General features: G+C 42.6%; 1 protein-coding gene across 15 annotated transcripts in view; it reads left to right on the top strand.

Moving 5' to 3' along the window:
* Positions 1 to 26200, top strand: part of jakmip3 (Janus kinase and microtubule interacting protein 3) — a 316671-nt gene that overhangs the window by 154578 nt on the left and 135893 nt on the right. For 9 of the 15 annotated variants that reach the window (XM_078413662.1, XM_078413661.1, XM_078413664.1 and 6 more), the window contains exons 4-5: positions 20842 to 21069; positions 22589 to 22708. In XM_078413662.1, coding sequence (XP_078269788.1) covers positions 20842 to 21069; positions 22589 to 22708 — 348 coding nt within the window. The remainder of the gene's footprint in view (positions 1 to 20841; positions 21070 to 22588; positions 22709 to 26200) is intronic. The other 6 variants (XM_078413666.1, XM_078413667.1, XM_078413672.1 and 3 more) reach the window with 2 other exon arrangements.

The raw sequence follows: 26200 nt of genomic DNA on the forward strand, positions 1-26200 counted from the left end.
GTTGCAAATTACAAAGGGCCCTATTAGAGAAATTGGCAGAAACTGTTTTCATTGGCAGAAGGGTTGGCAATCAGGCAAAACGGATTTAAGAAAATTGCCAAAGAGAGGATACATAGGGAAACGTTTTTCATGCACTGAGTTGTTATGACCTACTGTCGACTCCCTGAAAGGCAGATGGCAAGCCATTTAATTCTAACTTCAAAGGCAATTGGATACAAACCAGTAATGACAGAACTGTAGGGCTAGATTAAAGAGCAGGGAAGTGCAACTAATTGGATAGCTCATTCAAACAGCCAACACAAACATAATGAATCTAATGGCCTCCTACGGTGCTGTAAGATTCACTGAAATCAAGGTAACTTGTCAGAGCTTTATGACGCAAAAAGCTGGAGTAACTCAGAGGGGTAGGCAGCATAGACAATAGACAATAGGTGCAGGAGTAGGCCATTCGGCCCTTTGAGCCAGCACCAGCATCTATGGTGGGAAGGAATGGGTGACATTTCGGGTCGAGACCCTACTTCAGACGTCTTAACCAGAAACGTCACCCATTCGTTCTCTCCAGAGATGCTGCCTGTCCCGCTGAGTTACTCCAGCTTTTTGTGTCTATCTTCGGTTTAAACCAGCATCTGCAGTTCCTTCTCACACAAAGCTTTAATGACGACTTATTAGCAATGCTGAGAGGCAATGGTTCCCTTGCACAGTACCTGGGTCTTGAAAGGTTCCCGATTAAATAAAAAACCAGCAGATGTAAAAGCAAAAATGAAAGCAGCCAAAAGTCTATTTTTTTTAAGTTTGTAATTTCTATCTCAAAATCATTGGTGTAGTTGAAAACATGACTAGGAAACCAATGATTGATGAAAAATTTTCAGACTGCTTTGTCAAAACAATTGGATAACTTCCTTTCATTTAATCAGAAAATGAAAGGTGACAAACATTTCCTTCAGACAATGGAACCCTTTCATGACATGCTTTACTTTCTGCTTGACCTTCAATATTAATATATAAAAGCATCACAAATCTTCCGAATTTCCATTGTGAGATGTGTACTATTTTGACATTATGCTAACTGAATGAAATATCACTAAGAACACAAACTGAGATGTGTTGTCCAAACATATCTTCTTCTTGCGTTTGAGGCAGCAGAAGTTATGAAGCTGCCTCTGCTGTGTCTGTCTGTCTTTTTCTTTCTTTGTGTATTGTTAGTGTTTAAATGTATGTAATGTAATGACCTATTTTTAGCTGTGTATATGTGGGGGGTGGTGGGGGGGTGGGGGAAACCTTTTGTTTTAAATCTCCTCCTCAACGGAGATGCAACCTTTTTCCATGTCGTATCTCCGTTCGCGCTACGGCCTAACACCGTGGAGTTGGCGGCCTCCAGCTGGGATCGACCTTGAAGACTCCGGTCGCAGGGCCTGGACTTACCGTCTCGGAAGCTTTGGCCGTGGGCTCTGTGGACCGCAACACCGGGAGCTCGCAGGTCCCTGGCTGGCGACCGGCTTTCGGGAGCTCCAGCCGTAGCAGCTTCGACCGCCCCGAACCGCGAGGCTCGATCGACCCGTTCGCAGGACCTTCATCGCCCTGCGTGGCTCGGCCGCGGCACTTTCCATCGCCCGGTGGGGGCTCAGGACCTTCATCGGCCTGCTCGACTCGGCCCTGGGACCTTCCATCGCCCGGTGGGGGCTCAGGACCTTCATCGGCCTGCTCGACTCGGCCCTGGGACCTTCCATCGCCCGGCGGGGGCTTCGGGAGTCGGGAGCCTCGATCGCCTCGAGGCAGCAGTTTGACTCCTGACCGCGGGAGAGGAACGGAGGAGGAGATAAGACTTTTCTAGCCTTCCATCACAGTGAGGGTGTGCCTGGAGGAATCACTGTGATGGTTGTCTGTGTTAAACTTGTGTGGTTGTGTGTCTTGTGCTCTTTATTGTTTGTGACTGCGTGGTAACGACAATTTTGTTTAAATTTATTTTTGAATGACAATAAAAGCAATTTGATTTGATTTGTCGTTCGCCTGACTGAGGTCAGTTGACAGGGCTCGCCATGGGGAGGTCAACAACATGAGCCCCTCCAAACATATAAATGTAGAGGAAGCTTCCATTTTGCAGAATAAGAATCAGCAGGTAGGATGAGCTTCAGGGCAACATCACTAATCAGGTGGAATTTGATGTGTTGGATCCCTAGACGTGGCTAAATGGTTGAAATGCAAGCCCTCGTCATTTTCTCCAATGGGAAGATGTAGAGAGAGATACATTTTATTTTTTAAAGGAGAATTGATGAATTCCTAAGCGTTGACTAAGAGTGTTCCGCTAGCCAGAGAGAATAACGGTGTTTATGCACAGGCAGATACGTCGAGTTTGAATGGAGAATTTCCACATTGATGGTAATCAGGAATCCAGATGCACGTTGGTATACTTTTGAGCGCAGCGGTAGAGTTGCTGCATCACAGCGCTTGCAGCGCCGAAGTCCCGGGTTCGATCCCGACTATGGGTGCTCTCCGTACGGAGTTTGTACGTTCTCCCTGTGACAGCGTGTGTTTTCTCCGAGATCTTCGGTTTACCCCCACACCCCAAAGACGTACAGGTATGTAGGTTGATTGGCTTGGTGTATGTGTAAATTATCCCTGGTGTGTGTAGGATAGTGTGAATGTGCAGGGATCGCTGGTCGGTGCAGACTCGGTGGGCCAAAGGGCCTTTTTCCACGCAGTACGTCTAAACCATTTCCTAAACCAAATTCTCTCAAATTTTGAACTCATTTGCATATCACAAAATGTAAAATCTGTCGTGAAACAGTGCAATCAGCCGGTAATTTTAGAATTTTAGAATACAATCTTCTTGAAAATGACTTGCTTTAAAAAATCCAATTATATTTAAGCATGGTCACATAATGAGGCTGTTCACTACAAAAAAACATGCTTTTAATTATCTGGACCATTATCTGGACCTGTTTTAAAATAAATGAAAGCAACATGAAAAGGAAAGAACCAGGTTAAATTTAACAATCTCTTTGAAGCGCAGACAAAAGGTTTAATTAGACCAATTCAAGTCTGGTTTGTGCATGGAAGACAATTTTAAACACCATACCTTTCAAACAATTACAAAAGATTGCACTAACTCAATTTGTGATAAACATAATTACTGCTGGAAATGCCATTATCTTTTACCCTGTTTTGGATAATCTTGGGAGAATTCTATTGAGAAAACACAGCAACTACATAGAAATTCCCCGTATGAAGCCACCCTTTTGGTAATATGCTTGTACACAAATTAATCATTACAACTGGAAAACAGACATTTCTAACCATAGAAACTCCAATTCTTTTCAGGATGGCCCTGAAAATGAAGCAAAAACAAAAAACGACTGTTACATACACAACTTAACCAACACTGCTGTAGAAGAATTTGAAGATAAATTGCAATGCGTTTTGGTCCTGTTTGATACAATAATTCTTCTTGCTGACTGATTAAAAAATATTTAATGTGCTTTTTTCAAACAGTTGGTTAATACCTGTGCCATTAAAAATGAAGCACAGAGTTTTTCACAGACAAGTACTGTATGCACCATTTTCATGCCTGTTATTAGTGAAATTAAGTTTGAGAAAATGTGAAGAGAAAACATTCTCTCACTGTCTTTGACTCTTCCAACCTGTATCTCTTAAACTTTCACTTCTCAACCCGGAAAGTATCAAATGAATGCCAACATTACTCGACCGATGAACTCTCCCTCTTGGATGTATCTTCTCTATTTTAAAATATTTATTTTTATTGAAGGAAAGATACAATACGAATGACGTAATGCAATACATTCCCCTCCATTTTGTTCTTTATATATAACAACAAAAATAACCCTCACCCACCCTCCCTGGACACCCCTTTGCAGCTGATGTGTTCACAATACATCATATCACAAATACAAATGCACAATTTGACAGCAAAACCTCTACATTCTTCCAGAGCGCAGGCCCATACATATCAACAACATGTCCGATGGTTCAGGATGTATCTTCAACAATATGTTCAAAGGCACTAACCGTTTATGTGAATGGTATTAACACAGTCCAAGCAAAATTTCAAAACAGTGTTAAAGATGAGAAGTTGTTAAATGCCCAAAGAATGCATTTCCCTGTTTTGGGGATTTTTTTATAATTCATGATTCAGTTTGTTCAGATCAAACTGTCAATGTTACTCACCCTCAATGTCCCTCCATCAATTTCTGCCATGTTGGCAAAGCAGCTATGTTGGTTCACAGAATATTTCACTTTTGTTGTCATGCAGCAGAAGGGTTAACAGAAGCTTGGTCGAATCGAACCCGTGCAAAGTTCAGCACATTCTAGTTCTTGCACCCAAAGAGATAATCCCATCTCTAAAGAGTTTTTTTTTTCTCGGGTTTGCAGGATTCCACCTCGTATTTACTGATTGTGACCACATTTTTTTCACGTCCACAATTGTTCCTCTGTAGTCTTTGTGACCCAAGACACAATGGTAAAACCACGCATCCTCCTACTGATTACATTCTCTTGACTCTGAGAGACTTCTAGTCCTTGCCAAGCATGTCCGTGGAACCCAATGGAGATGGAGTGCAAGGTAAATCAGTCTGCCATGCAAAAGAAAGGTTATGCGATGATGAGAGATTGGGCTTTATGATCCTGAGTGAACATTGTTAACAATGGGGACAAAGCTGTTCCTGAATCTGGTGGAAAGGGCTTTCATGCTTTTCCATCCCCTGCCCGATGGGGAAGGGAGAAGAGGGAAGGCTGGTCTGTGTGTTGGAATGGGCAACATTCACAACATGCTGGTGTACTTTCTTGGCTGTAGTTTCAATGTAGTTGGTCAAGGACAAATTGTTGGTGATATTTATGCCTCTGAACTTGAAATTCTCAATAATCTCCACTTCAACAACATTGATATTGATTGGGGTGCATTTATTACATTTCCTGAAGTCAATAACTCAGTCCTTCATCATGAGTGAACACTTATAATTCACACCATGTGCTTTTGAGTTCCCTATTAAATGGCAACATTTCATGAACACATTGAACATAAATACAATCAACCTTGTTACTCTGCTCTTGCCGATATCATAGTTTTATTTCAACAGAATAGGGGTCTATTTATAATAAGAACTATTCGTTGAGTTAGTTCATTTACTTGAGTAGGAATAGGTTTCCACTGACTCCAGGGAACCTCTGTAGATGACTACTCAGAGTGGAAAAAGAGCATTACAAATATTGAAAAGCTTGCATCCATGTATCTGCAGAGCACAGACGCCTTGTGGAAATGATGGGAAGGAGCACACCAATTCACAAAGTATACAACGGCCCAGTCCATTGGCCATCTCCTGCCCCATCTCTGGAAGAGTCCACAATATCTACATTGACCTATTTAGCCATCTCAGAATGCACAAAATTAGTGAATTTGAAATTGGAAGATACAGCGCGGAATCATCCCCTCCGGCTCACCGAGTCAATGCCAATCATCAATCACCCTCTCACGCGAGCTCTGTGTAATCCCACTTTCGCATCCACTTCCTAAACTCTGGGGGCAATTTTACTGAAGCCAATTAACCCACACACCCACATGTCTCTGGGATGTGGGAGGAAACCCGGAGCATCCGGAAGACACCCACATGGTCACAGAGAGAACATGCAAACTCCATACGGACAGCATCCGAGGTCAGGATCGAACACGGGTCTCTGGCGCTGTGAAGCAGGCAGCTCTACCACCTGTGCCACCGTGCCATCCATTGTGGAAGCAAGTCGTCCAATGTCCCAGGGGACAACCTGCGAGGAAGAAACTGAGATTACATGTTGTGCCAATCCAATGTGCATGGAATAACAGGTGATAGTTTATCTGTAAGAGTAAAATAGAAATCAATAGTACAATCCAGAAAATAACAATACTTTAGAAGGGCTTCCGTCTTTATAATAGGCAATGGACAATAGACAATAGGTGCAGGAGTAGGCCATTCGGCCCTTCGAGCCAGCACCGCCATTCAATGTGATCATGGCTGATTATCCACAATCAGTACCCCGTTCCTGCCCTCTCCCCATACCCCCTGACTCTGCTATCATTAAGAGCTCCATCTAATTCTCTCTTGAAAGCATCTAGAGAATTGGCCTCCACTGCCTTCTGAGGCAGAGAATTTCACAGATTTATAATTCTCTGAGTGAAAAAGTTTCTCCTCAACTTGAATGAAGTTGATGTGCTTCTTGCATCAGGTGATCTTTGCTGGGTGTTTGTTTATTATTGATAAGTCTTCCTGTCAAGAAAAATACTAGTTGTTTGAAGGTGCCTTCATTTGATTTGTATACAGTAGGTTTAGGTTTATTGTTCTCAAATGTACCGAAGTACAGTGAGAACCTCTATTTTGCCAACTATCCAAATAGATCAGATACACCATACATAAATACAATCAAGTCAAACTCAAGTACAATGGATAAAGCAGAGAGGAAGATACAGAATGCAGAGTATAGTTCTCAGCATTGTAACGCAGCAGTTCCATAGAGAAAGTCTAATGTCCACAATGGGGTAGAGGTGAATCAGACAGTACCCTGTCTTATGGAAAGACCATTCAGAAGTCTGATAACAGAGTGAAAAATGCTGTTTCTGAGTCTGGTGGTGCGCTGTATCTTCAAGCTGTTGTAACTTCTGCCCGACAGGATCCGGGAGAGGGAGGAATGACTGAAGTGGGACAAGATTATGTAACCAGATGCTGGTTGATACCAAAGATAGACACAGAATGCTGGAGTAACTCAGTGGGTCAGGCAGCATCTCTGAAGAAAATGGATGTGACATTGAAATGGAAGCATTGTCTATCCCTTTTCTCCAGAGATGCTGTCTGACCCGTTCAGTTACTCCAGCATTTTGTGTCTAACTTCTGTAAGTCTTTGATGATGTTGGCCACTTTTCAGAGGCAGATGGAGTCAATGGCAGGAAGTCTCATCTGTATGATCACAAAGTTTAGCAATTGACATCAATATATGGTACATGATGAAGCAAGGAAATACCAGCATTTTTTGACATTTTTTCCTTAATCATAGAATGTGAGCTATATTTTAAAATATGTTAAAATATTAATGCATATTGAAATATAATAAGATTTCCTTTACCTTAATTCAGAAAAAATAAATAAGTATGAAAAATGTTCATATTCCATGACATTGGATGATATCTATCTTTTTTGAATTTACCATACTGATAGTGTCTTTTTTCACAAAATGCTGGAGTAACTCAGCAGGTCAGGCAGCATCTCAGGAGAGAAGGAATGGGTGACGCTTCGGGTCGAGACCCTTCTTCAGACTGTCTCGACCCGAAACGTCACCCATTCCTTCTCTCCTGAGATGCTGCCTGACCTGCTGAGTTACTCCAGCATTTTGTGAATCAATACCTTCGATTTGTACCAGCATCTGCAATTATTTTCTTATACTGATAGTGTCAATGGTTCATTAGGCAAAAATCAAGTAATCACTAAACGAACCTAACATTTATTTAACATGAATGTAAACATCTCAAAATCGGCTCAACCCCAATCAATAAATATAATTAGCAGAAGGTTAAAAAAAAAACTATTAATTCATCCAAAAAGACTAGAATTCCTAAAGTAAATCCATAAATATTGAATACTTCAAATAATGTGAGGCGATGAATTTTGGTGGTGAAAATGGCGAGGATAATAGAAACCAAATGACAGAATTTTAAAGGGGATTTTGACCATTTTGGTAAAACAATGTAATGAAGTTACACTAAACCTTTTAGAAATCTTGATTTGCACTCAGTTACAGCATCGTGTCCAGTGCTAGGCATTGAACCGTGAGAATATCTGGGTTTGGTGACATTAAGAAAGAAATATATTGGTATAAACCATAGGATTTTTTTTCCCCATAATGCAGGAAAATTGGAGAATATGGACATTTATTTAGGAAAAATGATTGAAGGAAATTTAATATAAGAAAATAACTGCAGATGCTGGTACAAATCGAAGGTATTTATTCACAAAATGCTGGAGTAACTCAGCAGGTCAGGCAGCATCTCGGGAGAGAAGGAATGGGTGACGTTTCGGGTCGAGACCCTTTTTCTGTCTGAAGAAGGGTCTCGACCCGAAACGTCACCCATTCCTTCTCTCCCGAGATGCTGCCTGACCTGCTGAGTTACTCCAGCATTTTGTGAATAAATACCTTCGAAGGAAATGTAATAATGAAGACTTTATTCAGGTAAATATAGAGAATCTATTTCCATGAACAGATAATTAGGCAACCAGAGGATATTGATTTAAGAAAAGACGAATTTGCTTCAGGTTATGATCTTTAGTATAAACCAACATCTGCAGGACTGAGCCTCATATTTCCCTTGTGCAGCTTCCAACCCAATGGGCTGAATTTTGATTTCTCTAACTTCAAGCAATCATTGCATCCTCTCTCTCTCTCCATCCCTCCCCCGCCCTAGTCAACTTATTGGTTTCAGTGTCATCCTGTTGAGTTTCACTGTTTGTATCACTCATTATCACCTTCCCCATAGCCAACAATGGACCATGGTGGGCTCCACCTTTCCTTGATCATCGTTGCTGGCTTTGATTTGTTCTTTTGCATTTCTTTCATTCATTTGTTCTATGTACCTTTTCATATCTCTCGTTTGCCTCTCCCCTGACTCTCAGTCTGAAGAAGGGTCTCAGCCTTTCCTTTTCTCCAGAGATGCTGCCTGACCCGGTGAGTTACTCCAGATTTTTGTGTCTATCTTGGGCAGGAGTCAGCATCCCCTTCCAAAACTAGATTGGTAGGCACTCCAATTTTGAAGAAGTAGAAACAAGGAACTGCAGATGCTGGTTTACAAAAAAAAAGACACAATGTGCTGGAGTAACTCAGTGGGTCAGGCAGTATCTCTGGAGGACATGGATAGGTGATGTTTCAGTTTGGGACCTTCAGCAATTGAGCTTCTTTTCCAATTACAATACAATTTGGGATGGAAGAAAGACTGGCATGCACATTGATTAGGATCAGCTTCTAGATGAGGTAGATAGAGGAAGGCAGAGAGGAATGCTCACAGAAGGAGGCCTAGGCACCAGGGCCATCAGGGAGTAGAATGGCAAATAACATGTGAGATGCCACCTAGTGGAGCCACAACTGAACCCTATGGTTGTCAAGATGAATGTGGTTATGAACTCATTTTGCACCTGGCTTCTTCCAACCGGGCGATATTTGCAACAATTCACAGTCTGTTCTTTATTGTTGTATAAGTCACCAATGTTCTCTATTCAATTATAGCAGCCAAAATTTAATTGTACTTGCCAAGGACTGCAGATAATGCCATTTATTGCAGGCGTACTGTTCTGCAGAAGTGAATGCTGTCTCTGCCCATTACTGTAACTGAAAGGAATACCACTCCTTCCGTGTCCAAATGGAGTACAATCATAGACGTTAAATTCTGAAGATCAATGCCTGGTGTCCTTGCAGCAGTCTTAATGTCTTCATTCTGGTAAACCACAATAGCATTTCAAAGGGTGGCTACTGGATGAAATGTGCTATTCAATTTTCCGACACTTGTGTGCATGGACTGAGAGCAATGCTGCCAACAAGGTGTAATAAAACAAGCCAGCAACATATTAAAATGACTCTTAATTGCCTGAAATAAAATGGAAACATTCAGCAGGTCAACGAGCGTCTGTGGAAAGAGAAACCATTAATTTTTCTGACTTTACCAGACTGAGAGTAAACACAAGTTAATTGCAGTTGCAGAGAAGGTGGGGGAGGGACAGATTGAACAAAAGGGAATATCTTTGAGAGGGTGAAACCAAATGAGTGAATGCATCTGTTAGAGGCAGATTATGCTTCTTTTTCTGTGTTGTGTGTCAATAACAGTAAGGGTGTTGGACATGCCAAGTCTGAAGAAGGTTCTCAACCCGAAACGTCACCCATTCCTTCTCTCCTGAGATGCTGCCTGACCTGCTGAGTTATTCCAGCATTTTGTGAATAAATATCTTCGATTTGTACCAGCATCTGCAGTTATTTTCTTACAAGCTCTACTAGAAGGTAGTAGTCTGGGGTTTCTGATAACTCGCTCATTCTTTCTACATCTTTCAAACCTGGCCATTTCTGCCTCTCACCTGTTGAGGATTTCAATCAGCTTTTCTCTCTTTACCAGTAGAGCTTTACCTGGTGACATTCTCCAGACCCCTGCTATTATAAACACGGATAAAATGGCATCATAGAAACATAGAAACATAGAAACAGCGGGTCAGGCAGCATCTCAGGAGAGAAGGAATGAGTGACGTTTCGGGTCGAGACCCTTTATCAGACTGATGTCAGGGGAGGGGGCGGGACAAAGATAGGATGTAGTAGGAGACAGGAGGACAGTGGGAGAACTGGGAAGGAGGAGGGGAACGAGAGGGACAGAGAAGTCAATGTTCATACCGCTGGGGTGTAAACTGCCCAAGCGAAATTTGAGATGCTGTTCCTCCAATTTGCACTGGGCCTCACTATGGCAATGGAGGAGGCCCATGACAGAAAGGTCAGACTGGGAGTGGGAGGGGGAGATGAAGTACTGAGCCACCGGGAGATCAGGTTGGTTAAGGCGGACTGAGCGAAGGTGTTGAGCGAAACGATCGCCGAGCCTGCGCTTGGTCTCGCCGATGTAGAGAAGTTGACATCTGGAACAGCGGATACATAGAAACATAGAAAATAGGTGCAGGAGTAGGCCATTCGGCCCTTCGAGCCTGCACCGCCATTCAATATGATCATGGCTGATCATCCAGCTCAGTAGCCTGTACCTGCCTTCTCTCCAGATAGCAAAAAGGGCCACATCTAACTCCCTCTTAAATATAGCCAATGAACTGGCCTCAACTACCTTCTGTGGCAGAGAATTCCACAGACTCACCACTCTCTGTGTGAAGAAATGTTTTCTCATCTCGGTCCTAAAAGACTTCCCCCTTATCCTTAAGCTGTGACCCCTGGTTCTGGACTGCCCCAACCTCGGGAACAATCTTCCCGCATCTAGCCTCTCCAACCCCTTAAGAATTTTATATGTTTCTATAAGATCCCCCCTCAGTCTTCTAAATTCCAGCGAGTACAAGCCGAGTCTATCCAGTCTTTCTTCATATGCAAGTCCCGCCATCCCAGGGATTAATCTGGTGAACCTTCTCTGTACTCCCTCTAAGGCAAGAACGTCTTTCCTCAGGTTAGGAGACCAAAACTGCACACAATACTCCAGGTGCGGTCTCACCAAGGCCCTGTACAACTGCAGCAGAACCTCCCTGCTCCTAAACTCAAATCCTCTTGCTATGAATGCCAACATACCATTCGCTTTCTTCACTGCCTGCTGCACCTGCATGCTTGCTTTCATGTGCGACTAACTAGCACATTTACTTATTTAGTCACACTCAGAGGTAGCCAGATGTAACAATATTGCAGGATTTGGGGAGCGTATCCTTATATTTAAATTGGATGGTAATACAAATCATACCCTAGTAGGATGTCCCAGGATAATTCGCTCCAGAACTCTTCTCAATAAGATATTTCCTGTTAACAAACACAAATGGCTTTATGGTGAGAATGGGAAGGTGGTTTCTCACAGGATATCCAGCCAGGGTGCTGGCAGATGTAAACTGAATGGGAAAGACTTATCATGATAGACGTGGGTATCAGCCAATTAGGGAGAAAATGATAGAAAACAATGCATAGAAAATGTAACCTAAGCACCAAATATTTCAAATAGAGCCACGATTTGCAGTGTAAAGTAAACCACTCCAAGGATTTTTTTTGCGTGCACAAGGATTGTAGAATTTACAGGAAAGAAGGTTGTCACTTGCACCAAGATTCTGTGAAAAACCTTGCGTGCTATCCAGTCAAATTATACGCTACATGAATACAACAAAGCCATGCACAAGTACAACAGGTCATGCAAAGAGAAAATACCAGCAGAAAAATCGCAGAATATAGTGCTGCAACTACCTCTTTACAGACTGTAAACTACCTCTTTACAGACTGTAAAGAGGTAGGCCGTGGCACCATATGCTGCCCTGTGGTATTTTTCTCTTTGCACTACCTGTTGTACTTGTGTGTAGTTCCAATCTCCCTCTGTACCTCTTCACAGGCTGTAAACAGGTAAATTGGGAGATCGGGACTACACTTAGCTGATAGTAGGACCATTCAGTAGACTGATAACAGCGGGGAAAAAGCTGTTTACTGAATCTGGTGGTATATGCTTTCAAACTTTTGTATCTTCTGCCTGATGGGAGAGGGGAGAAGAGGGAAGGCCGGTTTGCGTGTTGAAATGGGTATATTCACAAGATGTGAGTGTGTGAATTCTTGACAACAGCTTCAATGTCGCCAGTCATGGACAAAGTGTTGGTGATATTTACGTGGCGGGACTCAAAACACTCGATAATCTACACTCCAGAACCATTGATGCTGATTGAGGTGTGTTTACCACCTCATTTCCTGGTTAATAACTAGCTCCTTCATCTTGTTGACTTTGGGGGAGAGGTTGTTGCCTTCGCACCTTACGAAGCTCTCTATTCCCTTCCTGTAGTCCATCTTGTCACTATTCGAATTCCGGACCACCACAGTGATGTGGTCATTGTAAACTTGTAAATGGAGATAGAGCACAATTTGGTCGCACAGTCAAGAGTGTGTACTGGGTATAGTAAGAGGTCGTGACGTCATCCTTACAGTGTAGCAATGTTGAGAATTATCATGGAGGAAGTTTTGTGACCTACCCTTACTGATTGTGGACAATGGGTCATGAAGGAGAGGATCTAGCTTACTTATTGCACTCATGTCTGGGAGTAGCAATGTGGTGCAAAAACTGAAGTCAGGTAGAAGTCAGACAGCATCTTTGGAGAAAAGGACCAAGCCGTACCCATCCAAGTCGTACTAACTTCAGAGTGGTCTTGTTGAGACTCATTGTCAGTAACTCGTTTTCACCTAGCTCACAGCTAACAATGGCCTGTTTCCTTTATCATTGTTACTCTTTTGCATATCTTTCATTCATTTGTTCTACATCTATATCACCGCCTATATCTCTCGTTTTCCTTTCCCCTGACTCTCAGTCTGAAGAAGGGTCTCGACCCGAACGTCACCTATTCCTTTTCTCCAGAGATGCTGTCTGAACCGCTGAGTTACTCCAGCTTTTTGTGTCTCTCTTCAGTTTAAACCAGCATCTGCAGTTCCTTCCTATACAAAAGTATTTCAGATCTTTCCACACAATTCCCTGAGAGACCTTTGTAGCTTGAAATTATTCTGGAAACCATTAAGCACTTGGATAATCATGACATCAGAGAGAAGTGACCTGCTAATAACTAAACCAGTAAATAGTTGATGATCCCAATTAAAAGAACCAATGGTTAATTCTTCCCTACTTAATGTACATTCAGCCGTGCATGTTTAAGAAAGAGCATTAGATAGAGCATGGACTATTTTTCAAGTGCTAATTCATGCTGAATCTACCTAATCTGTACCATCATTGTAATTATTGACTGACATGTTAACACCTCATCAATATGTCTTAGGTGTGGTTAATGCTTAAATATGCCCAATCTCTATTTTGGAGGGATAAGAGGACTCAGACTATTTAAATAAATTGTGCAATTGACCATGAGGAAGGGCATCTCTATACTAAAACTCTTGTTTGTTTGTTTGTTTGTTCCTGAACTACAGCCAAAACAGTACACGATAGCGCGACAATTTTAGGCCCACCTTACTCACCGTCATCCCTTTGGTACTAATGGAAGAAGTTTCATTGAAATTGGTGTTATATTTTAAAGGTTATTCACATTTTAAAGTTTAAATCTATCTCCTAGGGGGGAGGGGGGGAGGGAGGGGGGAGGAGGATAAGGGGGTTGAGGGGGATGGAGTTGGGGGGAGGGGAAGGTGGGGAGGGGGAGGGGACGGGAAGGGGAGGAGGGAGGAGGAGGAGGGAGGGTGAGGGTGAGGGGAGTGGAAGGGGGAGGCGGAGGGGGAGGGAGGAGGGAGGGGGGAAGGGGAGGGGGGGAAGGGAGAGAGGGAGGAGTAGGGGGGAGGAGAGGGTGCTGCACCAATGCAGGAGAGGTTTGGGCCCAACGGGTCCACTTGGTCTATTTCTTGCTATTGAGGGAGTGCAGCGTAGGTTCACCAGGTTAATTCCCGGGATGGTGGGACTGACATATGATGGAAGAATGGATCGACTGAGCTTATATTCACTGGAATTTAGAAGGATGAGAGGGAATCTTATAGAAACATATAAAATTATTAAGGGATCGGACAGACTAGATGCCGGAAAAATATTCCCAATATTGGGGAGTCCAGAACCAGGGGTCACAGTTTAAGAATAAGGGGTAGGCCATTTAGGACTGAGAGGAGGAAAAACATTTTCACCCAGAGAGTTGTGAATCTGTGGAATTCTCTGCCACTGTAGGCAGTGGAGGCCAATTCACTGGATGTATTCAAGAGAGAGTTGGCTATAACACTTAGGGCTAATGGAATCAAGGGATATGGGGAGAAAGCAGGAACGGGGTACTGATTCTGGATGATCAGCCATGATCATATTGACTGGCAGTTTGAAGGGACGAATGGCCTACCCCTGCACCTATTTTCTCTGTTTCTATAATTTCATGCAAAAGTTAAGTTGGTGCGTGAAGAGGATTCCAGTGTTTAGTGACCCTATGTGCAATTGCTAAAAAAATATTGCTTTTGGTTTGATTTTGATTTGCGATAATTTCTCACAAGCAGAAATATGTAGCTACAATGTAGGTAAGTACATATTGTATTTTGTTTTAACTTCACATTTCACAGTAAAAACAGCTTAGCTCGGAGATTGTGAACTCATTGAGTGGGTTGACGTTACAGGCTAAGAAAAATAACGCGTATATGCAGATATAAATTTATTATTACTTTGATGTGAAGGAATTGTTTGGCCGATAAATAAATTCAATTGTCCTGTTTGCTTTTTAGCTCATCCTTTACCCAATGCCAGCAGGAAGATGTAGATTAAGGATTTGATTAGTAATCCTCATATTCAGCAGGAGACTGTGTAAAGGTGGGTTAGAAACAGTGTCGGGAACTTATATAGTAGGGTGTGTAGAAATGGTTGAGGTATAAAATGCATGTTTTGCAGATATGTTTACATTAGAGGACGTAAAAAATCATGTCAGAATGAATGGGTCTACTGAAGGTGTGGAACTTCAAGTATTAGTCTTGGTAAGGAAAGTATACTGGACACAATAATGAAGCCAAAAGTGGATGAATCTCTTGGATCTAATAGGCGACATTCTAGTTTCTCTATATGCAGAGGTATGAGAGTGGGATATAACACAATCACTGGGATGGATCAACTTATTGGTGGAGGATGAGTTCGATTTCAGAGAAAATAAAGCTCATTAACGGGCTGTCAGATTGATACCGGTGGAATGCCACAAAAATCAATGCTAGGGCTTCAGCCATTGACGTTTTTTCAATGCGTCTGATGATGGGATGGAGAGCAATGTGTCCCGGTTTGCTGATGAATCAAAAATTAGATGGAGACAGTTAATTATGGGTAAAAAGATCACGAAGGATATTCGGACAAGAAGGTCAAAGGTTGATAGCTACTTATGTTGTTAAACATGTAAGAACATGTTTATGCACTGACAAGAACCTGAATCTCAATGACAAGGGAGTCAGAGGTTATGGGGAGAAGGCAGGAGAATGAGGTTAGGAGGGAGAGATAGATCAGCCATGATTGAATGGCGGAGTAGACTTGATGGGCCAAATGGCCTAATTCTGCTCCTATCACTTATGACGTAATGATAACCTAGTACCTGTTGGAGTGTACAGACACTTTGGTCTTTTGGTTCATGAACTGCAGAAAACAATCACGGTTGAGTTGGAAAGGCAAATAGTGTGTCACCTGTTGCCACAAGTGTGTTCAAAATCGAGATAGGGACGTTTTGCTGCCATTGGGAAATGTCAACTGGAACATTGTGTCCAGCATTGGTCTGCAGCTGAAGAAGATAGTTTTTTTGCCTTGGAGGCAACCTAACCTAAGTTCATTAAATTGATTCCTGAGATGAGGCTCGTGTCCTATGAGGAGAAATTCAATGCAATTGGCAACAAAAGCAGACTCTCTTTCTCTCTCCTTGCATGCAGTGCCTCGGTAATATTTTGCTTTGTTTTGAATTTCTATATCTGCAATTTTTTTCAATGGGTCCACGCTGATTGGAGAAACAAAGAACTGCCTAGGCTGCTTAATACACAAAAGGACACAAACTCCACAGACAAAAAGGCCCAACAGAGGATGTACTTGCTGCGGCAACTGAGGAAACACAATCTGCCACAGGCAATGATGGTCCAATTCTATACTGCTCTCATTGAGTCCGTCCTCACCTTCTCCATCATGGTCTGGTTTGGCTCAGCCACCAAGCACGACATCTGGAGGCTGCAACGCATCATTCGATCAGCTGAGAAGGTTGTTGGCTGCAACCTTCCCCCCATTGACGAACTGTACACTGCAAGGGCCAGGAAGCGAGCGGGCAAGGTCATCTCTGACCCCTCTCACCCTGGCCACAAAATAATTGAAGCACTTCCCTCTGGAAGACGACTCCGGACTGTCAAAGCAGCCACAGACAGACATAAAAAAACAGCTTTTTTCCACGAGTAGTAGTTCTACTCAATAACCAAAGTCTGTAGTCTCCTTTTTGCTCTGGTTTATTTTCACCCACATGTTTAGACCGTAATGTTGTATCCTTATTGTTTTGATGTGTTTGTGCTTTATTCTTAATTGTTAACTGTATGTTTGTGTTGTCATTTGTGAGCGGAGCACCAAGGCACATTCCTTGTATATGCACATACTTGGCCAATAAACGTATTCATTCAAAGTGCTGGAGTAACTCAGCTGGTCAGGCAGCATCTCTGGAGAACATGGATAGGTGGCATTTCAGGTCAAGACCCTTCTTCAGACTGACCCTCCCTCAGTCTGAAGATGGGTCTTGACCCAAAACACCACCTATCCATGCTCTTCAGAGATGCAGGATGACCCACTGTGTTAACACTTTGTGTCCCATGCTAATTGACGTTCAGTAGGACGAGATGTCACATCATTAAAATGTACAATTTCTGAGAAGGTTTGATGGGTAAATGATAATAATACATCTAATGAAGAACCCCTTTCCAGTAACCATATCTGCTCTGTCCTGGGTGACAGAGGTATAGGATATGGGGTTCTCTATATAGTATTGAGATGAAGTAGATGATTTATCTTCTGAAATATTTCTCCCAAAAGGCTTTTGATGGATAAATGTTGAGTATACTGAAGGCAAAGATACATTAAAGATAGGCACAAAAAGCTAGAGTAACTCAGCGAGTCAGGCAGCATCTCCGGAGAAAAGGAATAGATGACGTTTCGGGTCGAGACCCTTCTTCAGACTTATTATTGGAGATAACATTATTGGACAATATTGGACAATACCTTATTGGACAGAAATTAAATGAAGGAATGTGATTAAGCAGTAAAGACGGTCGGGGATCAGTTTTGATTTAATTGAATGGCATAGCATGATTGAAGGGTTATATAGCCTAGCTCTGCTCCAGCTTTTTATGTCTTTGAACGTAGCCATTGCATTGGCTATATCATGCCGCAATCTGTATGTCTGATAAAGAAACTGTAAGCTTGAATGTGGTACATTCCAGGTGTAAATAGCTGCAAAATGAATAGGTGACAAATAACTGAATTAATCGAGTTCTGTATTGATCAATGCACAGTACAGATCAGTACAGTGCATTGTCCTGATTCATTGTACAATGCGCATTGTCCATTGTACCAGTACAAAGTGCGTTTTACAAGGTATTAGGACAATGGTACAATTTCAATAGTCAATATCAATAGTCGTTTATTTGTTACATACACATAAATGTGTAGTAAAATGAAACATTACCCGCAGTTAAACAATAAGACCAATAAGATTAATCAATAAAAATGCAATAACACATACAATCACAACTAACACCAAACAAAAAGAAACATCCATCACAGTGAGTCTCCTCCAGTCCCTCCTCACTGTGATGGAAGGCCAAAATGTATTTTTCTCTTCCCTGCCGTCTTGTCCCGCGGTCAGGCTGTTGGATTTGCCACGTCGGGGCGGTCGGGGCTCCCGATATTGAAGCCGCCGCTGGGCGGTGAAAGGTCAACGGCCTATTTCAGGCCGCGCCGGACGGTGAAAGGTCCGCGGCGGGCCGACCCAAGCCCCGCGATTCGGGGCGGGCGAACACGCTGCCTCTGCCGTTGCCGGAGCTCCCGATGTCGGCCCCAATCCAGGGGTCTGCGGGCTTCCGACGTCCACGCGGCCCGCGCCGGAGCCTCCGGAGACGAGTCGCAGCCGCGCCCGCAACATCCGCAGGCAGCCAGCGCCGCAGGTGGTGAGTCCGCGCCGCGGGCTCTGCGAACCAGAGCCCCAGGTGTTCCCAGGTGAATGGCCGGTGGTAGGCCGCAACGGGAACGGAGACACGACACAGAACAAAGGTCACGTCTCCGTTCTGGAGAGAGAATGTTACAGTTCCCGTTCCCTCCTCCCCCCCCCCCCCCCCCCAAACATAACATACAACACTACATCATATTAAACTACAATTCAGACAAAAACAACAAAAAACACAAAAGACAGACGGACTGCAGGCAAGCCGCAGCTGCGACGGCAGCGCTGGCTCCTCCTTTGTAGTTTGAAGTCCCCCCCCACACCTGTAATTATTGAAACCCCTGTTCAAAAAGGAATAGTGTGTTCATCCAGTAACTGGGATGAAAATGGCAATGCATAATGCATTACATATTCATGTTGGGCTAGTTACGCATTTGTTAGGATATCTTCACATCTATCTACTTTCACCTTATTCTCATCGATGCTCTAACTGTCAACAACTATGGGGGTTTTTTCTGTGGTGTAATTAAGAGTAAAGTTTTCTTCAGATCAGAGGACAGACTTGTCGATCCAATATTTGACCACTCCAGCATAGTCCTGACGTTTGATCAACCTGGATTATTAATGAAATCTTGAGAAGTGATAATAAAGTATCATTCATTCATTCATTCATTCATTCATTCATTCATTCATTCATTCATTCATTCATCCAGAAGTTGACCTATCTATGGTGCTCGAGGTTCTTCCCACATGCCTAATGATATATTGAAATTCAATGTCTAAATGATAGAATATCCCTCATTGAGGAATAGCATGATAGTATTAGCCATAGGGGTCTTGACCTGAAACGTCACCCATCCCTTCTCTCCAGAGATGCTGCCTATCCTGCTGAGTTACTCCAGGTTTTTGTGTCCATCTTCGGTTTAAACCAGCATCGGCAGTTCTTTCCTACACACTACTTCATTTTAGTTTGTTATATCCCAATAATATCTCTGGGTGGGCTTGAGAATTAGTAAGCTTTGGATCTTTTCAATCTTGTTCCGGGTGTCTGGATTTGCATTAAGAAAGTTATGCCATTGGTGAGAATGTGCTTTCTGTATCAGGAATGCAGACATTTCTACCTGTAACTATCTACGAGTTGCTTGTTTTGGAGATCCTTAATCACAATGAATGGTGCTACAGTCATGGGAATGCCAATGTGGAATGAGTGCTATCATGTAAATGTATCCGACGTGGATGTTTAGATTCATTGATGAAGACCAGATTTTGCCAAAACCCTTCACGGGAGAACCTAATTCAAGTAGTTATTGATTGAGTGACTCTGATTAATCAGGGTGATAGAGGTTCACAGGAGAATTGGATGTTTGTGATTGCTGAGACTGCCAAACCAAATACTGTCTTAGAAATGAAAAGTGCAGTTATTTAATTTTCAAAATAATAGCATCCAATGAAACACTTCAGTCTAAATTAGTTGAACAAAGAATGCAATTAAATATAAATGAATTTCATGAATTGGCCTTTTCATTAAATGTTGAAAGTAAATAAAAGACCTAATACTAATTTGATTGGTTTTGTTATACATTTAGTAGAGCTATTTGATAGGCATAATATTTACTCAAGGTTAATGGTTAATAGTCACTAGACCAAGTGGACACGTTGGGTCCAAACCTGCATTGGTGCAGCACCCTCTCCTCCACCCTCCCCCCTCCCCCCTCCCCCCTCCCCCCTCCCCCCTCCCCCCCTCCCCTCCCCCTCCCGCCTCCCCCTGCCCCTCCCCCTCCCCCCTTCCCCTCCATTCCATCCCCTTCCACCCCCTTATCCTCCCTCCTCCCCCTCTCCACCCCCCTCCCTCCCTCCCCCCTCTCTCCCTCCCTAGGAGATAGATTTAAACTTTAAAATGTGAATAACTTAAAAAATATAACACCGATTTCAATGAAGCTTCTTCCGTTAGCACCAAAGGGACGACGGTGAGTAAGGTGGGCCTAAAATTGTCGTGCTATCGTGTACCGTTTTGGTTGTAGTTCAGGAACAAATAAACAAACAAATGAGAGTTTTAGTAAATAGATAGAATGGATCACTGAAAATGTGCAAATAAAGTGAGATTTACATTTATGTGCTGTGGTTAGCTATGTACAAAATAGTATGTGATATTAGAGACCAAGTTGTTTAAAAAGTAATTTGTTAGTTTGTGGCATTATTATTCTGGAAAAATAAGATCCAAACCTATCATAACTATGAACGTATCAAATGAACTAGTCGAAAAAGAATTGGAAATAGTTAAAATAGCCATAAAAAATAATCTCTTTACTTTATAAAATGGAATTCCAATAATGGGTTCTGAATTTTTTATTTTTTTTAATGCACAAAATTGGATCATGGTTCCAGTCAGTACCAATCTCTTCTTCTCTCCCTTGAGTTTTAATTTTACAGAATAATTGTCTCATGGCAATGGATGACCTTAAGTGCATGCATGTGTGATTGTGTTTTGTTCTCATTGTAGATGGATGAGATAAAATTTAAAGACAGAGCAGTCTACGTGCTGGAAAAAGAGCTGGGGGCTCAGGCTGGGCATGCTAAGAGACTCCAGCTCCAAAAAGAGGCTTTAGATGAACAACTTACCCAGGTCAAAGAGGTTGAAGCAAGGGAAAAACGCCATCTGAGTAGCCCGAAAAGGGAACTTCCTTGCGCAAGTGGTGCAGGAGACGCCTCAGATCATTCAGGAAGCCCTGTAAGCACTTTCACATATGTGGTCTGTAAATGCCCGAATCAACAAATTCTGTAACCAAATCTTGATGAGGGACATATTAATACCTTCTGCTTAACTATTAATTCTTATGCAATACTATCACATTTCAAAACTATTCTACTACCTTTGAAATTCTTTACGCCGTAGACAACTATTTGTTACTGCTGAAGTAGAATTAATAATAGATTTAAGTTTACGATAAGGCTTTTCATTTTTGTCGTTTTTGAGGACATTTGGATTTCAAGATGTAGCAGCTTGTTTGTCTTCTGATCATTTAATAATAGCAGTAATTTGAAGTTACCTCTTAAGAAATTTAAAGGCATACATTACTACCTTGCTCCTGCCTCCCTTCCCAATCCGACCATCGCTGATGCTTATTTTATTAGTTTAATCTGCCTATATATATATTTTTTTAAAAACCCAGGCACTGTGTGTTGCACGCTAAACTTAACACTAGTCAGACCACTTCCAGACCTGGTCTTGCTCGAATGTCTCTCACTTTCGTTTATATTTGAATGAACAAGAGAACATAAGCCTACTAAGTCTACCTGCTATAAGGATTCAGTACTTAAAAACATTGTAAGAATAAATTAAAGGCAGTGCTTTCCATCATCCTTTGTTATCCTTATGCTTTTTCTGTAATTTGCTATCGATATAAGTTGCTGCTTAATGCCCATAAACATACTTTAGCTTTCCCATTGTTGGCTCTCATCAAGATTTCTTTTTTTCACTGGCTCTTGGTTTTCTTTGCACGTGAGGTGAAAATGTTTCTGAGCAGAGTCTATGATGCAAAGGATCTCCTGCACCTGTTTATGAGGAATCACTGCACCTGTTAAATGGGATTCAAGGATCATTTGGTCCACAACCCATCAATCAACATGCTCCCAGTATCTATCTTTAATAGCATGCTGCAGGGCATAACCCATGGAAAGTAATTGGCAACTAATCAGACAGAAAGAAAAACCCCAACTGCTTTCAGTGTAATTCATTCCAACATTTCTTCAAAAGTCCTCATATATAAAGCATTCAAATTCTCTTTTCGTTGTGTAATCAATTATACCATTTTCTCAGTCTGCCTGTTGCCTTCAGCTGTGAACTAGCAAGCATGCTGCTCCTTATTGTAACAGCATGATTAGTTTTTTTTAACTACTGAATACAATGTGTAAAGCCTTATGTTTTCCATTTCACTGAAATAGACAATGGTTTCTTGAGGTAGGGAAATGTCTTTGGAGATCATGGTGTATCAATGTCAACTGTTCTTTTTTTGGACTGTGCTTTCTTGCCATCTCATTGTTTTTAAATTTTCTTCATGTATTTCAACTGATTTGTTTGGTTGTTCATTTTCCCCACTCGGACGAGTCAACATACGAATGCCAAAAACCAAATTCTGCCTCTGATCTAATAGTTGTGATGAAATCTTCAGTCTCTTTGGTTATGGTCTGTCAGTGAACATGTGGTTGTGTTGATGTTTTCAGTTATCTGCAGTTGATCTATGTTTCAGGAACAGCAGTTGGATGAAAAGGACACTCGGCGATTCCAACTCAAAATTGCTGAATTAAGTGCAGTCATCAGGAAACTGGAAGATCGGAATGCACTGCTGTCTGAAGAGAGAAATGAACTTGTAAGTGTTTATGATAAGAATAACCTTCATCTATTGTTCAGATGTTTGCATTTATTACAAACATTATTGATTTGATTCTCTTCCATGATTCTATTGTTTATTTTTGTGAATTATTTATCAAATTATTATCCTCACATCCCCATTAGTAATGTTTATTTCTTATGCTGGACCTGCAGTGGAATAAAATATGACTGGCGTACTAAGTATCAGACAATCAAGTCTGAAGAAGAGTCCCGACCCAAAACGTCACCATGTACAAGTTTGTAGGTTAATGTCCAAAGACATACAGGTTTGTAGGATAATTGACTGGGTAAATGTAAAAATTGTCCCTAGTGTGTGTAGGATAGTGTTAATGTGCGGGGATCGCTGGGCGGCGCGGACTTGGTGGGCTGAAAAGGCCTGTTTCCGCGCTGTATCTGAAATATGAAAATATGAAAATAAATATGTAGTGACCATAGGGATTGGTCCTGAGAGTCAAACCCTCGGATTGGCCAGCAAGGTCACGTGGTGGTTTTGGCGCCCAAAAACCAGTCAGTGGGAAGAGAACTTCGATGTGAATAGTTTGAGTTAATGGTCGTCTGCGATCTCGGTTGTTATCCTTTGTAATTGAATATTGCTACCGCAATAAACTTCTTTAACAAAGTACAAGCCTTCAGACTCGCCATAACCTATTCCTTTTCTCCAGAGATGCTGTCTGACCAGCTGATTTACTACTGCTTTTTGTGTCTATCAGGAGCTATGGCAAGTTTTTTTTGAAAATATGAGATTCCCCATCAACCAAATTAGGATTGTATAGGAGGGAACTACAGATGCTGGTTTACACCGAAGATAGACACAAAATGCTGGAGTAACTCAGCGGGACAGGCAGCATCTCTGGTGAGAAGGAATGGGTGATGTTTCAACTTGAGACCCTTCTTCAGACAGAGAGTGAGGGGAGAGGGAGACACAGAGATATGGAAGGGTAAAATGTGAAAACAAGACAACAAAATTCAAAGAAATGTGGAATAGATCATTGTTAGCTTGGGGAAGATGACAACGGGGCATATAGATAAAACTAGACCAAGTGGACCCATTGGGCCCAAACCTCGCCTGCATTGGTGCAGCACCCTCTCGTCCCCTTCTCCCTTCTCCCCTCCCCCTCCCCCCTTCCTCGCCCCCACTCCATCCTCCTCAACCCCCTTTATCCTCCCTCCCTCCCCCTCTCCCTCCACCCCCTCCCTCCCTAAGAGATAGATTTAAACTTTAAAATGTGAATAACTTAAAAAAAATAATCCCGATTTCAATGAAACTTCTTCCATTAGCTCCAAAGGGAGGACAGTGAGTAAGGTGGGCCTAAAATTGTCGCGCTATCGTGTACCGTTTTGGCTCTAGTTCAGGAACAAACAAACAAACAAACGAGAGTTTTAGTCTATAGATTTAATCAGGAGGACAGCCAGACTGGTCGAAAAACTAGGATGGGGAGGGATGGAGAGAGAGTGAAAGCAAGGGTTACTTGGAGTTAGAGAAATCAATATTCATACCACTGGGTTGTAAGCTGCCCAAGCAAAATATGAGGTGCTGAGTCGAGTCCAGGTAGTCGAGGAACCATTTGTTGAGGGTTGTTAATACTTCCCCAGTGATGGTGAGGGAATGTTGAGATGTTGACAAGTCAACATGGTGTGTGGCCTGGAGGTAACTTCCAGTTGGTAGCGCTTCAATGCTTTTGCAGCACTTATCCTTCTAGACAGTGGAGGTCGTGGTTTTGGAAGGTGCTGACTCATTCATTACCTCTATGAATGCCTCCGTGAATCCTGTCGATGGTACAAACTGCTGCCGCTGCTGCGAGTCAGTAGTGGAGCGAGTGAATAATAATAATAATAATAAGCATTTATTTTATATAGCGCCTTTCCAGAAGCTCAAAGCGCTTACATAAACAATCAAACATAAAAACAAACAGACAAATATCCTAACGGAGAAGCGGCGAATAAACAACGCCAGCGTCCTCTCACGTCAGGGTCCGGCAGTAGACAACAAAAAGCACAGGACACACAGATACAATTTTTACACAATTTTGACACAAACAGCCATCACAGTGATTGCTCTAGGCACACCCTCACTGTGATGGAAGGCAAAGTCTTATCTCCTCCTGATTTCTTCTCCCGTGGTGCCACGAGGTGATCGAGGCTCCCAACTTTTTGAAGCCCCCACCGGGCGATGGAAAGTCCCAGGGCCGAGCCAAGCAGGCCGATGAAGGTCCTGAGCCCCCACCGGGCGATGGTAAGTCCCAGGGCCGAGCCAAGCATGGTTGTGGATGTAGTGCGTATCAGGCAGGCTGCTTGGTCCTGTATGGTATCAAGCTTGTTGAAAGTTGTTGAAGCTGTGCTCACCCAGGCAGGTGGCGATTATACCATAAAGTCAGAAGGAATAGGAGTAGAATTCGGCCATTCAGCCCATAAGGACTCCGCCATTCAATCATGGCTGATTTATCTCTCCCTCCTATCCCCATTCTCCTGCCCATTCTAAACAAGAATCTATCTATCTCTGCCTTAAAAATATCCACTGCTTTGGCCTCCACAGCTTTCTGTGGCAAAGAATTCCACAGATTCAGTACCCTCTGGTTAAATACATTTCTCCTCATCTCCTTCCTTAAAGAACGTCCTTTAATTCTGAGGTTATGACCTCTAGTCCTCTCTCCCACTAGTGGAAACATCATCTCCACATCCACTCTATCCAAGCCTTTCACTATTCTGCCTGTTTCAATGAGCCCCCCCCCCCCCCCCCCTCATGCTTCTAAACCCCAGCAAGTACAGGCCCAGTGCAGACAAACGCTCATCACAGGTTGACCTACTGATTCCTGCTGTGAGTCAGTAGTGGTACCATCACAGTAGATACCATCACACTCCTGTTAGAGGGAGCGATATTCACATCAGGATCACTAGCTTTTAACCTGCTCTTATGGCAACATTGTGCATATTGGCCATTCCACTTCAGTTTCGCAGCGGTAGAGTTGCTGCTTTACAGCGAATGCAGCGCCGGAGACTCAGGTTCGATCCTGACTACGGGTGCTGCACTGTAAGGAGTTTGTACGTTCTCCCCGTGACCTGCGTGGGTTTTCTCCGAGATCTTCGGTTTCCTCCCACACTCCAAAGACGTACAAGTATGTAGGCTAATTGGCTGGGTAAATGTAAAAATTGTCCCTAGTGGGTGTAGGATAGTGTTAATGTACGGGGATCGCTGGGCGGCACGGACTTGGAGGGCCGAAAAGGCCTGTTTCCGGCTGTATATATATGATATATGATATGATATGGTCACCGAGGATATAGTTAATGTAGGATTCAGTGATGGTAATCATTTTGTTCCAGGAGTGGTTTTCCACCCTGTCTTTATCCTTCTTAGGTTGGGATGCTATAAAGTTCAACAGGGCAAGCGAGGAGGCAAACAATTTTCTTGTAGTTCTGCAATGGGCGCGTGACAGAAACATCAATTGTCTTTCTAAGTATGTCTCTGCTTTGT

The sequence above is a fragment of the Rhinoraja longicauda genome, chromosome 16 (genome assembly GCF_053455715.1).
Source record: "Rhinoraja longicauda isolate Sanriku21f chromosome 16, sRhiLon1.1, whole genome shotgun sequence".
Lineage (NCBI taxonomy): Eukaryota > Metazoa > Chordata > Chondrichthyes > Rajiformes > Arhynchobatidae > Rhinoraja > Rhinoraja longicauda.